Here is a 14,271-nt window from a genome sequence, read left to right as displayed (position 1 = left end):
CACAGGATCCACTAGCGTTGGGAACAGTGGGTTGCCATAGAAATTACAAGTGCAGAAGTTTCCCCTAGCAACAGTGGATTGAAAATAGACTGAATCTGTCCAGCAGGGGCATGGCTGTAGGCTAAAAGATTGGTTTTTAAACAGTTTTTTCTTCAATGTGTGTACTTTTGAATATCTCCAATTCCAGTTGGGTGTAATGTTAGAGATGTCTTGAAGAGGATTAGCAGTTTATGGTTTTAGTGAACATTGTTTGGAAAGTCTTCTGTGACACTGCATTGAGAGTTTATATTCAGCCTTTGTGTAAGCACCTCTCATAATGCTCTTGTCCCTCAGCTGTATCACTGGTTAAATTGGAATCACTGACATTTCTAGGCCAGCGATATGGGTCATTTGTATTTGCTGCAAAGTCGCAACATCCATTTGTGAGACATCTGCCACTGCTGGCAGATGTGACCTAAACTATTCGTCCAAGGAAACAGTCATTTAAAGAGTGGATTAAGTTGTGAAGCTGTGCAAGACCCATAGATACCATGTTTGAAGTGCATTACCCAGTGTTATTTCTCTTTTGGTTTAGAGATTGTCCAATCAATCAGGCCCTTCAAAGGAACTGTGTCCGTTAGGTCTGTAATGAACTATTGTCTATTGTATTGACTACTGTCAAATTTTTTTTTGATTGATTGATTAGTTGTCTGTTTTAATGCCCAATCAGCAGGTCAAAAGATACAAAAATACAGACCTTCTATCATATAAATCAAAGAAAATCAATAAATCCTCAAAATTAAGAAGTTGGAACAATGGATTGTTCGCTAACAAATGACTATTATTAAAATAGTTGCTGGTTATTTTTCAGTCGACTGATTACTTAATGAATTGTTTCAACTTGAATGTCGATATAGGCTTCAGTGCACAGACGCACATTATATCAATTTTTATTAAAATAGTAGACCAGTAAACTCAAAGCTCAACCTAAGCAAAAATATTTAGCAAATCTTATTGAAGTTTTGATTTTATTTCTTAAGGTAAATTTGTGGTCGTAGAATCCAAAGCAATGTATTGGAATAGCTTATATTGTCCAACCAACAATCTAAAGCCAAAGACATTGTTGGACACAATCAATGCAATAAGTATTCGATTGTCAAATCATATTAATCAACTTATCTTTTCAGCTCTCGATGGATCTATGTACAGCTGCAACAATTAGTTGTGTAATCAACTAGTGAACAGAAAATAATTTGGCATCTATTGTAATAATGATCATTTAAAGAGAAACTGCAGAATTTTTAACAGGCTTTATATGCAGGTGAACATCTCTTAGCTTCACCGTCTGTTGGGTGACATGTCTCTCGCTGACAACATGAAGGGAAACATCATTTATTTGCAAAAAAAGAATGAAAATCACAGTGTCTATTTTTCAAGCAAAAAATTTAAACTGCAGTTGGTTACAGTTTCTCCAATGTGAGAATTTGCTACCTTTCTTGGTCTTAACATTTGAGTATATTGAAATGTTTTAGGTTTGGGGGCTGGCTGAATAAAGCCTGGTTTCTGAGAATTGCCACCTGTGAAAGCACCCACCTGTCACTCAAAGCGACCACACCTTTAATTATTCATAACTTCAGTCCTTTTTATTTGTGAGGAAGGCTCTATAAAACTTCACCCCCTGTACAGTTGTCATGAGTGGGGACACTGGTGCAAAAAACAACTTTGGTTGTTCTTGACAGACTGTAAACATGTTTATTTCTGCTTTAAAGTCATTTTAACATAGGAGTCTATGGAGATTGACTCACTTTTGCCATTAGCTTCTGCTTTTGTTGAGTATCTGAAAATGCAGGTGCTCCTATGAATTCCTGGTGATATGAAGGACGTATGACTATTTGTGGCACTAGTTGTTTACCACATGCGACCTGATGTTCACTGTTTTACAAAAACACATCCAGTGTCTAAGTTTTATTATCACTAGCCCGTGACTTACTGCAACAATCACAGGCTGAGATTTTGTGTCCTTGTTATTAAAAATGATGCTTTTTGTAAGCAAGTTAACTGCAGCTGAGGTAGCAGAAACATAGGATGCAGCTCCTGCCTCTATTTAAACCTGCTTTAAGTCATTTAGTTGCTCTTGGAGAAAGTCTTTAGCTTGCTGAGCTAAAGACTCTTTTCCTTCTCTGCCACAGCTAATGAAACCCTGTCAGGAAAACACACAATCTAATGATACCTGCCATCAGTGTCCTATGCTAATGGCATGCTGAGTGTGAATAAAGCATGTGGGGCATGGATTCTGACTTGAGTTATGCATACATTACACTTCTGGGGTCCCACTGGGAAACTGTGCTCAGGTGTGTCTATTAAAGATTAGTGTTTCAGGCAGCTAAAACATTTTATACTGGCATGATGAATTAATAGTTTCTCCTTGGAAGTATGAGGATCTTTAAAAATAAAATCTTTGACATAATTGGACATAATAAACCATTCTGCTGCTGCTGCTGGACATTTTTTCTAGCTTTGCTCTTTGCATTATCTATGCAGGAGGGTGGGATGGCGGGCAGCCTCAGTAAGAATTCATCCCAACAACAGCTGAACAGAAGAGTTCAGAGCTCAGCCAGCCTCGCACCCTGTGATGAGGAGTTTCACACTGTCAGCCCGCAGTCACGATCGGCTGGAGAACAGCTACCGCTCGCCCTCGCCTGGACGACCGCACTTGACAGACATCATCCTCTCTGATCTCAGATCAGAGCTCGCTTGTAGCGGCTTCTCTGTGGCTGGCAGGCACTTAGTTACTCAGCCAGAGTGGAGAACATTTCTCTGGCACCAAATTGACCCTCTTTTCTCCTAATCCACCTCCTGTTTTCATTCGTACCGAGTGGAAGAAAAGCAGCCTGTAATTTGCTCATAATGTGAAATTTCATAGCGTAAAGCCTGGGCTGTGGAGATGTCCTTTACTGAAGTCACCGTGGACCGACTGCCAGTGGCAACTGTCTCCATCAGTTTAACATCTTCTGCTGGACATGGCTCCATTAAGCCTGCTCAGTGCACTTTAAATGTAATCACGTAAAACAGGGGTCCCCAAACTACGGCCCACGGGCCACTTTCGGCCTGCCAAAGCAATTGGAGTGGCCAACTTAACTATCCCAAACAATCCCTCTAAACATACATTTATTATATATTTATTTATAAAATATCCACATATAATGATTAAGGTAGGCATTCTAATTAAAATTGACCTTAGTTGTGAATTATTTACAGTAGTAGCTCATTTTCACCCCCTCACACAATGGTATATTCTGATGTACGTGATGCCAAGCCGTAAGTTTTTGCGGGCAAGGCAAGCTAACGGAAGAGAGTCGGTCAACAAAATGTGGAAACGGGAAATAGATTCTGAATGCAGAATCTATTTTCACCTGTACCTGTTACAAAATCATTGTTAACTGGCATCAGCTTGTGTTTTTATTTTCTACAAAATAAAAGGAATATCTGTGGTACTTCAAATAAACATGTGAAGACTTTTTATTACTTTTTTGCAAACCAACAGGTGGTGCCAAGGCCAACAAATGATCATTATATTTACACAATAACACTGGTGGTCACTTTGGCCCGTATCATTTCCTGTTATAGACTGACCCCGGCCCCCCATCACAGAAAGAAAAGTTGATGTGGCCCCCACCGAAAAAAGTTTGGGGACCCCTGACGTAAAAGGTTGATGGGCAGTAACATTATAAATATCTTATCCAGAGGGAGTGGTGAACAGGTCAGCTGCAGGAAGCTGTTGTTGTTTATGGTGATTTTATTTGTGAACACAGGTATTAATCTGTTGGTTTTTTTTTTAAACATTTGTAAACTTGTAATAAACTTCATGAATATAAGCAGAAATGTCGAGGACTGTAACTACCATTAACTCTTTGGAAGGCATCTTTTAGAAAAAAAAAATGTAATCCCTCTGAAACTGTAAAAACAGAAATTATTGTTAGATTTTAAAAGTTTCTACAATTCTTGAACAAATCGTGTACAGTATGCCAAACTGTCCGTAGCCGTGTTTCCATCAATACATTTCTACGCATATTTTGAAGATTTGCATGAGAAAAGCTTGATAGAAAAACCAAAATTTGAAAAAAACTTTTGAAAATGCGCATCAAAGTTCTTATGCTTGCTTGAGGTGGTGAAGAAATAATGATGAGAAATTCAACTTGCGTATTTTAATTTATTTATGATTTATGAGTAAAATGTGACAGGAGCAAAGTACGTCCTGAAACTACTTGGAATTGAGATGGTAAATCACTGTTATTACTTAAAAGTATGGAGATTTGTATATAGATGTCTGTTTGACCTAACAAAGAAGTATAAACATGCAATTTAAACAGCTTTATTGTATTCCCTCGCCAACTCCTGAACGATGAATCTTCACTGATGATTCCCCTCCCTGCTGAATGAAATACACCGTCTTTATTTTAAAAACTGTGCACTCCAATTTGCTACCTCTTCTTATAAAATAGTCACCTACAGACCTTGATAAATTACCCTGCTACCGGTTCAATTTCTAAAAGTGTGTAGAGCAGCTGTACCAAGTATGTTATTACAAAACCTGCAAACTATGGAAAATAGTAATTTCCCTGAAATTCCCCAATTTAAATCAGTGTATTACAAATTGAAATGTCCCCCTCTCACCCCATTTAATGACCAATCATTGATATTCCAGGCTGTAGTAATACCCCAGCTTGCTTTCATGTCATGCTCTCACCTTTTGTTCTTTATACTAGTAGCACCACTTCTCAAAAACTGTAAGATTATCCAGCCATGCCTCAGCCCGGAGTCATCTTTAGTGGTGCTTGCAAGGTAATACCCACTAACAATATGTTATTGCTTCTATGGAATGAATATATTCTTGACAGTGTTAGAAAAAATTGCATGAGGAAACCTTATTATGAATTATATTATTTGACTCCAACACCAAAATCCTCACCTCATTTTCTCTGCGCAGATCGTTTGATGGGGAAAGGATGAGAAGGAGGCGTCCAAGTTCTCAGTTTAACAAAAGTTTATTACAATACGTCAAGAAATGTGAAGTTACAGAGCTCTGGGTTCACTTTTTAAATGTCCCTGTTACACACAGACGGGTTACAGGTCATGAAGTCTGAACCTCGTCTCTCCCCCTGAACCCCCAGTAAAAACTAACAATGGTTATTATAACATGATGGTAGATTTCTTCCAGGAAGTTCTGCCTTCTTCGTCCGCTGATTCGCCAGTCTTAATCAATACAGGGACACGTCAACAACAACAACAAGGCCGTGTCCTGACCTGCTAACAAACTTGTTATGACAAACATTCTGCCTTGTTATGTTCTATACAGAGATATACATTTAAAATATAAAAAATATAAAACAGACAATAATATTCTTTGTGATTTATAGAATCTTAATCAGTTTAAGCAAATGGAATATATGTAATTAAAGTAATCACAGTTTCTAAACCAACATTAACACACAAACATAATCATTGTATCACAATCATATTGCCTGATTAATATATAAATGCATAGAGATAGATACTACCAAGGTTTAGTGAATTACGCATGCATAGTGACCTTCGATGGCCGTGGAGACAGACAACAAATACAAAAAGAGAGACACAGAAAGAAGCAGAGTAATCATTTCATTTAAACAACGTAGAATTATTCTAACAACAGCCAGCGAACATAAAAGCTCCTGTGTGTGTGTGTGTGTGTGTTTTCCAGATTACCCAGGAGCAGTTTATCCTCGCGTCCCAGTCCCTGCACCTCCAGAGACCCGGCTGTGGTGCCGTGTACCCGGTGGGTCTGTACGGCTGGAGGAAACGATGCCTCTACTTCTTCCTGCTGCTGCTGCTGGTCACCATGATCGTTAACCTGGCCCTCACTGTCTGGATCATAAAGGTCATGAATTTCTCAGTGGTGAGTACAGCACGCCATCAGCCATAGTAAAGCTGAGTCTGGTGGAGTGTTAACGTAATAATATGCAATATATTCATGAGTAAACTAGCTTTACAGTAGCTGCTGTTTGTTGCAAATTGTCGTGACACTACAGTTGTATCAACCAGTGGCGGTTCTACACAGGGGCCTACAGGGGCCACTGCCCCTGTGAAGAAGCCTTTGGCCCCTGCTGTTGCCCCTGTGTCAAATTAATAATAAAATGATCAATTTATAACGATGAACGATGGAACAATTCTTACCTATTTTTTGTTCAAACAATATCTCATTGTGCACAAAAGAAGAAAGATAAATGTCATTGTCGTGCAAAAATAATTATTGTTGGTAAGTCTCATTGTTTCAATCAGTGTATTTGTATCTTCCAAATATACTTAAATGAGATTTTTAAATGAGCTAAAATAAAGGTTTTGAGTTAGCGTTGATGCGCTAATGGCTACTCTTGTAGCTGTAACAAGCAGCGCCACTAGCATCAGTTAGCCACTAGCTTTCGCTAATGACCGAATTTCACCACTTTCCCGTATTTCACAACAAAGAAATAAGAGTTAGCAGAACTATTGTCCCTTGTTGTGAACCCCAACTTAAAGATATAAGTAACAACAACTCACCAACTTGTTTTTGAGCAGACAACTGGCTTCCTTTGTTGTGCTAACTTACATTATTGCCCTAAATGTCAATAATTTATATTTCCAAGTTTTACCAACTTAAATCACTGTTTTAGGCCAAAAATACAAATTGGCTTTTTTTGCAGTGTATTTGCTCTTTTACATATGACTACCTTTCCCAGTTTGTTCAAAATTCTCAAATGTAATACACTTAACTTTCTGTATCTTGTTTCTTGTTTTGTAAACAAAAAACCTTGATTGTGAGTGGCAGAAATACTATTGTATATTGTCTGAAAGTAAGCACTGTATTATAATGCTCTCACAAAAGAAAAAATGTCAAAAACAAAACAAAAAAGATGCCAGTCTCAGACTTGTGACAAAGAGGCTTATATCTTACATAACTTTTATTATAATGAAAACCAAGAGCATAGCAATTTGGTGTTTTATGGTCTGAAAATTTCACATTAAGCCGTTTTGCATCCAGTTCAGAGCAAGACTTAATTTCAAATTAAATGTTCCAAGAAAAAATAGTGTTATATTTTGTAAGCTGAGAATTTAACCCTTAAGAACCCAGACCCAATAATCCTTACAGGAATATTATGAGGGATATACCACAGACCAAGTGGAGCACATAGAACACATTTATGATGTTTTTAAAAAAAATATTACCCCTAAATGTCAAAGATCTGTGATTTGAAATAAACGTTACATTGGGTGTTTATGGTATTAGTGTTCATAATATTTCTTATTTTTAAAAAAATAAACTAGACACATTTTCTGCTTACAGAAACACAAATTTGACTTTTTCTTTGCATCTCCACAACATATATCAAAAATGTAACATTAATAGTGCTGTTTAACAACAAATTATTTTTCAGATTTGTTTTTAAGTAACAAATTAAATAAAAACAAATAACCATTTGCCTTTTTGTTTGCATCTCCATAACGTATATCAAAATTGTGACAGGAAATATAGTCAGAACAAGTTAAATGCAATACAGCACACCCTATTAATGGGTTAGAGTTGTTAAATGGGTTTAATCTTAGATTCTAGAAGATTTAAAGCATTTGTTACAAGGGTGTCACCATGGGTTCTTATGGGATAAAATGGATTTCAAAATATAGGCACAGTGATCTAAAATAATTTACAGCATTTCATTTTAATACTGGGCCATATTAAAGTAATGACAATATCAATGTCAATCCACTATTTTCATGGTTTACGGTCTCGAAGGTTGAGGAAGAGTTTGTGGCAGTGGAACAATGTGTTGAATGGTGTTACAGCCACCATCTCTCATGTTGTGTGCTTTGTCTCGTGTGGATTCGATAAAGAATTAGAAAAGACTTGGCAGCAGCACCGGCTGACACAGAATGTGTTTATCTCAAACGAGAAGGATGCTGGGAGCTCCTGTGACATGCCCAGGGACAATGCAAACAATTTAGCATTTTTTCAACAAACTCACGATGGCAGCATCCTCCCTCCTCCTCTGACAGATACGTCCCTTGACTATTGCCATCACTCCTCTCCTCCTTCGCCTCCAATCAATCTGTGTCATGAGTAAAAGACCTTATCAGTGCTGTTGGTGTCGCTTCAGAAAATGTACTTTGCTGTTTCCCATCTCTCAGGAATCAGGCAGCTCAATAAGAAAACGTGCCAAACTACTACATCGTTATTACACTCGTGTTTTTAATGGCTGCTGTACCTCGTGGCATGAGAGCACTGTTTAAAGTTGTCACTGTAGTTACTTTGTTGCAAAAAAAAGCTGCCATTGAACACAAAATGTCATCATCTCTAGTAGGGGTGTGCCATATCGTATCGTTCGCGATAATATCGGTATATTTTTTTTATGGTTAAAAAAAATGCATATCATGATATTGGCAACATTCCTACTTCTTGATGTAGTGGCGTACGGTTGACACAACTAAATATACCGAGCTGTCCTCCAAACACACTGCTGCATTATGCCGTTCGTTAGCCACGAGCTAACATTAGCTAACATTTAAAGTTGTTTTAATCACAAAAAGCTACTTACTCTCTGTCGCTAAACACATGTTGCTTTCAAAATAAGAGCACAGTGTGATAACAGAATCTACCACAGAACTTACAAGAAGACTGTCAAAATAAGATGCCTTAAATAAAACATACAAGAACCTTTATTCTCCTTTACAAAATGTCATTAAAATATGCCCCCGAAACCCCTAAATGGTTATTTTTATTATTTGCTCATACTCAAGAGTCAAGAGTATTTTTTTTTTGCATTTGGCAACGGTTGAGATTTGCACTTCACACTACATTTTAGATTTTTATTTATTTAAAAATCATATTTTCTATATATTTTTAAGTATTTCATAATATCGTCAAGAATATCGTCATCGCAAAAATAGCCTATCGCCCAGCCCTAATCTCTAGGTGTGTAACAATTCTTCAAATCCACAGTTGGGTTCAAACATTAACATTTAAGTTCACATAAAATCATATAGCTGACAATTGGCAATTGTCCATTCATGTCAGCCACTTGGTGAAAAAAACTACAGACAGGTCAATAATTAGCAGAATGGCTGCAAATGCACCTTCGCTGGCAGTTGCACCAAAATAAAATACAATATTAAAACTATAATATTTAAAATTTAACTTTTGTTTGCATCCGGTTTTACTTGATATGAACTGCTACTAGTGACAAAAGTAGCTAATTTAGGCTATATTTATCTGGTGTGATTTGGGGGTTAGTAAAAGGGCATTCTAAGTAAGAAAAAGGATATTTTTTTGTTTTCCTCATCCTGCCAACATTGCTCTGATGCACCTTGTGACCACAATAAAAAGTTTCTCTGTAGTCTCCAGGATTATTTTCTCAGCCTTTAGAGAGCTCCTCCAGATTCATAAAATACATTATACAACTGTTTTACAGGCTGAGTAGTACCCCACATAACTAGTAAACTGGCTTTTTATGTTTGAAATCAGTTGAGTTCTGCTTCAAAGTCTGTTACTTTCGTGTTTTTTGGCTAAGAAATCTAAACTGGAGGTCGCAATACAAATTCCGAAATGGTTTCCTCCAAAATGAATGGAAATGTGTCCCCAGGACTAAGAGATAAATGCTTATTAATGTGCTTTAAATGCAGACTCCATTGCTAATTTCTGCACCAAAACACATTTCATCCATTCCCCTCTCCCATTTATGTGGCCAGAATACATTTCACAAGCACACCTCGATATGTGACTCGACTTCTTCCCTCGGCTGAAAAATTAGTAACATGGACTGTTAAATTCTGTCTGGATTAATTATTATTAAACTTGACCTGTATATCCTCTGCACTGGATCAAACGTCGTATACGGTGGACTTGTAAGGCTCCACTGTGACGAGGCAGACCCGCGTCTCTGACTAAAGGCTTCTGTCTGCTTGTTAAGTAGAACAGGGTAACCTTGGAGCGTCTTTGGCTCCACACTTCTTCTTGTTGTTGTTGTTTTTCCACCCCTAGAAACATCACCTTTATCTGTTCATTTCTTCTTTTCACTGGTGCCGAGGAACTAATCCAGGCCTTGCTGTAACGCCCTCCTGTTTGTCCTGCTCCCACCTACTCATCTGACTGACTGCAGCTTGTTCTGAACTCGTCACATCATCTCCACTACAGCACAGGGGTGACTTTAACGTCTGGCTGCTGACATACAGTACAAATAACTCCTCTCTCCCCACCCACCTCCTCTGACTTTGTCCTCCCGTCTGTCCCCAATCCCAGCTCTCCAGCATGTATGATGGAGCTCTCCTCGCGGTACTCCGCCTCTATAATTCACTATCTCCATCCATTTGTGCTGCTAGCGCTACGGACTCTTTCAACACGTCCCTCAGGGCCCATCTGTTCACTCACATCCTCACAAAGCTGCTGTCAAACTTCACTTTGCTCATTGTGGTGTGGCAAGGCATAACCTTGTCCAATTTCTACTTAACTATCTACAACCAAATCAGGTCCTGAATAATAGAAATGTGAGATGTAAAATAGGCAGCAAAGTCTCAGACTCATGCTTAGTTTTACAGTTTTTACAGTTTCTTTTTTTTTCTAAAAGTTATGCATTTCCTGTTGACAGTGAGGGATTGATTAAGAGAAAGTTATCCTGATCTTATAGGACGAGCTGATAGAAGAGATTATTTCCTCCCACAATGGTATTTTTTCACCTTCTCTGTGTGTGCCATCATGGCTAAATGTAGCAAAGTACTTTGCCAAGTGCCTATCTGTCTGTGGCAGGACTTCTTCGCTGCGCTAATGTCACAACAATGCAAGATGTAGTCACGAAGATGGGTGTGGTTCGAGCAAGGACATCTCCAGAAGAATGAAAATCAAGTTTCACACTCCTAAAACTTGCCCGAGTTGTGAAAGTCATCACAGCAAACATCAAGTCTGCATTAACCTTTTGTCAAAGTTATATAGTAATTATTTGAGGTAATACACTGCAGACTTTTAAAATCAATATGCACTTAAACCGCAATTAACAGGCTGCAACAAATCTTTAATAAAAATCAACACAGTGGCTCTTGAAAATCAACATCACTGTCAAAACACAACTTTCAAGAGCCCCGTAGATTATTCCCACCCTGCAGAAACATGAATAAAACGAAAAATAAATTAAAAAATCTTCAGCCTGCATTAGGAAATGTATTTTTAAGGAACTAAAACCTAAAAGGCTAATTAGTCAGTTTTTTTAATACATATAATTGGGGATTTACTTTTCCAACTTTTCAACTTTTCAACTCCAGTTATCTCCTGATACCAAGGATATTTAGATTACTCTCTTCTCCCAAAATTAAATCTCACCGTGATGAGGTAACATGAGGCCAGAGAATTGTTTTAGCAGCGCAAGATGTAGTCTGCAGCTTGCTGTGGCTGAATGACTGCAACTGATTGTGGATATACTGAGTTTTATAATTACACGGGCAAGAAAACTGTATTCACTGTGGATTGGTCATGTCTGTCAGCTTGATAAGGTTAACACCGGCCCTGATATCTACCTGGTGGATCAAACTGGTGCTTTGTTGCTCAGTGCTTTCGGAGTGCTCCTGTGTACTTGTGATTTCATGACCATAGTGTTTTTTCAGTCTAAAAAACATACTTTTACTACTAGTACCAACAGCATTAATTGAGGTAATCCTTAGCCCTTTATCTGGCGAAGAACTATATTTGGTAACTTCCGTGGATATCAAAATGGGGTCGAGAAAAATGTGCTAATTTACTAGATTAAAGTGGCAAATCTACAAGAAAAAAGTTGCAGATTTAAGAGATTTAAAGTGGCAAATTTGTGCGAAAAGGGTCGCAGATTTACGAGATTTAAAATGGCAAATCTACAAGAAAAAAAGTTGCAGATTTAAGAGATTTAAAGTGGTGAATCTGCGAGAAAAAAAGTTGCTTTTTTTCCCACTTCTTTCTCGTAAATCTGTGACTTTTTTCCACGCAGATTTGCCACTTTAAATCTCGTAAATCTGCAACTTTTTTTCTTGTAGATTTGCCATTTTAAATCTCGTAAATCTGCAACCCTTTTCGCACAAATTTGCAACTTTTTAGTTAGTTACCAAAGTTACTAAATACGGTTCTTCGCCTGATAAAGCGTTAAAAGAATGTAGGCATCAGTACTAAGCCAACTAATGTAAATCTGCACAAGCATAAATGTGAATCTTTTTTTTTGTCTTCTCAACATTCACATCCATGGCTGCCACATTAGTCTGGTTCTCCTCAGTCAGCCTCCCACAGCATGCAGTCTGTCACCCTGACACCGCCGGGTGTCTGTGGCATTGTCACCCTGATGTCATGTCCTACTTCTTCCCTGTCACTCAGCGCTGCTGCTGCCTGTCCACCGGCCCGTCTGGCACGCAGCCGCTCCAGCTCTCCCTAATGCAGTTCGGCGACAGCAGGAATCAATGTTTTATGCATTCGAGAAGCCATAATCCCTTTAAATCAAATCAGGAAAGTGGGCGCTGTTCATCGCAGCATCACTGATGATGGTGATTGTGTTTCAGGACGGGATGGGAAACCTTCAGTTGAAGCAGGATGGGATTCGCCTGGAGGGAATCTCCGAGTTTCTTCTGCCTCTCTACGTGAGCGAGATCCAGTCCAGGAGGGTAAGTTGCCTCCTGCGCTCCTCTCAGCAACTTCACATTGCCTGTAGATCAATACTTTGTATAGCACTGACAAACCAGAAGTTAACCACCATCGACTGAAATGCATGTGAAAATTTCTCGCATGCAAAGCTGCAGACGAGCTGGTATCGATGTTGAGAATGTTATGATCAATTAATTAGCAACAAAGGCCAGCTTCCCTCTGAGCTCTGACTTGATGATACTCTGTTGTTACGTTCTATGTGTGCCTGGATAGGGGAGATTACGCTCTTTCTCGCTCCATCCTGTGCTCCTCTCCTTCTCCTCCTCCTCCTCATTTCCTGTCATCCTCCAACAGTGCACTATCAGGGCCTCCCATCGGCAGGAGATGGGTAATAGGCTGCCTCTCAGCTCCTCTCAGGCCACATACAACCCTACAGGAGATTACAGACGATTACAGAGGGACCCGAGTCCCCCCGCTGGATTTCCAATCAAGCCCACGCGATAAATTCCCCTCTTCCACTTCCTCCCTTCTCTTTCTCCTCTTTGATGTTTAGTAGATTAACCAACACAGCTCCAGTGCAAAGTTGATCCAAATTTCCTTCTCCCACACGAATCACAGACGCACAGTTGGATCATCCCCTTTTTCAGTGATTAGGCATGGTGCAGAAAGCAATTTCAAGCACTGGAAGCTGGGGTTCCATGTAAATTTGATTTTTGAGGGACGTCGATGGAGGAAGTGGCTCGATAGTGGGTACAATTTGCCACAGCAGATTGAGAAACAACTTGGAATTGCCCACTCTTGCTCTTTGATCTCCTGGTTGGAGCTTAAATGTTGATTTAAATATAACAGTCGTGCGCTAAGCAATAGCAAACACCTCAAGGCCACAGCAGACGGCCAAGCTGAACATTGGACAAAGCCTATATTTCATTCCCCGGTGCAATACCACCTGCAGACATTTTTACTGTCTTGTTTTACAGACAGGCTGTGCAGTGGCCCCCTTATCTACTGGCACCAGAGATATTTGCAGGACAAAAATCTCTGTGGGTCACTCGATATTTCTCACCTGAGGAAATATGTCAAGCAATGCGAGAGTGGGGATTATGGTTATCCAATGAGTTTACACCACAGTGCACAGTGCTGTTCCTCAGTCAGATAACCACCACTGATCAATAAGCCATTACCACAAACAGCAGTGCCCACTGTAGTGCACTACAGAAGTTAAATATAGTACCATTATTTTTTTCTATGTTCGCAGAGTCCAAGCTGCTGTTGAGGCTGAACTCAAAGTAGCTTTAGTTTTTCTTCTCCTGGATCAATCGGTGCTTTGAATCGTCACCAATGACTGAAGCCATAATCTGTGAATACCGAGCGGAAATGGCTCCCTCTGTGTTTTTGGCAGGAACTCTGATGGCTGGCAGCAAATTACAGGCTAAGCAGCCCCTTGAATCGGCGCTCTCAGTAGCATGTTGTGAAATGAGAGTTGGTAACTTTGCACAAATGATTTACGTTGGTTACAATCCTTGCCAAGTAAAACAAAAAAACAAAAATCACTTTTACAGACCATTTGCACTCCTATTTCATATTTCAGTCCAGTTTTACAGTTATATTTGGCAAACATTAGTATATTTAATTCATTG

General features: G+C 39.0%; 1 protein-coding gene across 1 annotated transcript in view; it reads left to right on the top strand.

Annotated features, from left to right (window-relative positions):
- LOC131989913 (zeta-sarcoglycan-like) overlaps window positions 1-14,271 on the top strand; it is a 60,687-nt gene that overhangs the window by 8,577 nt on the left and 37,839 nt on the right. Inside the window, exons 2-3 of the mRNA XM_059355271.1 lie at window positions 5,720-5,914; window positions 12,553-12,654. Coding sequence (XP_059211254.1) covers window positions 5,720-5,914; window positions 12,553-12,654 — 297 coding nt within the window. The remainder of the gene's footprint in view (window positions 1-5,719; window positions 5,915-12,552; window positions 12,655-14,271) is intronic.

Source organism: Centropristis striata, chromosome 17 (genome assembly GCF_030273125.1).
Source record: "Centropristis striata isolate RG_2023a ecotype Rhode Island chromosome 17, C.striata_1.0, whole genome shotgun sequence".
NCBI lineage: Eukaryota > Metazoa > Chordata > Actinopteri > Perciformes > Serranidae > Centropristis > Centropristis striata.
Note: the sequence above shows the minus strand (reverse complement) of the source record. Positions and strands in the feature narration are given on the sequence as shown.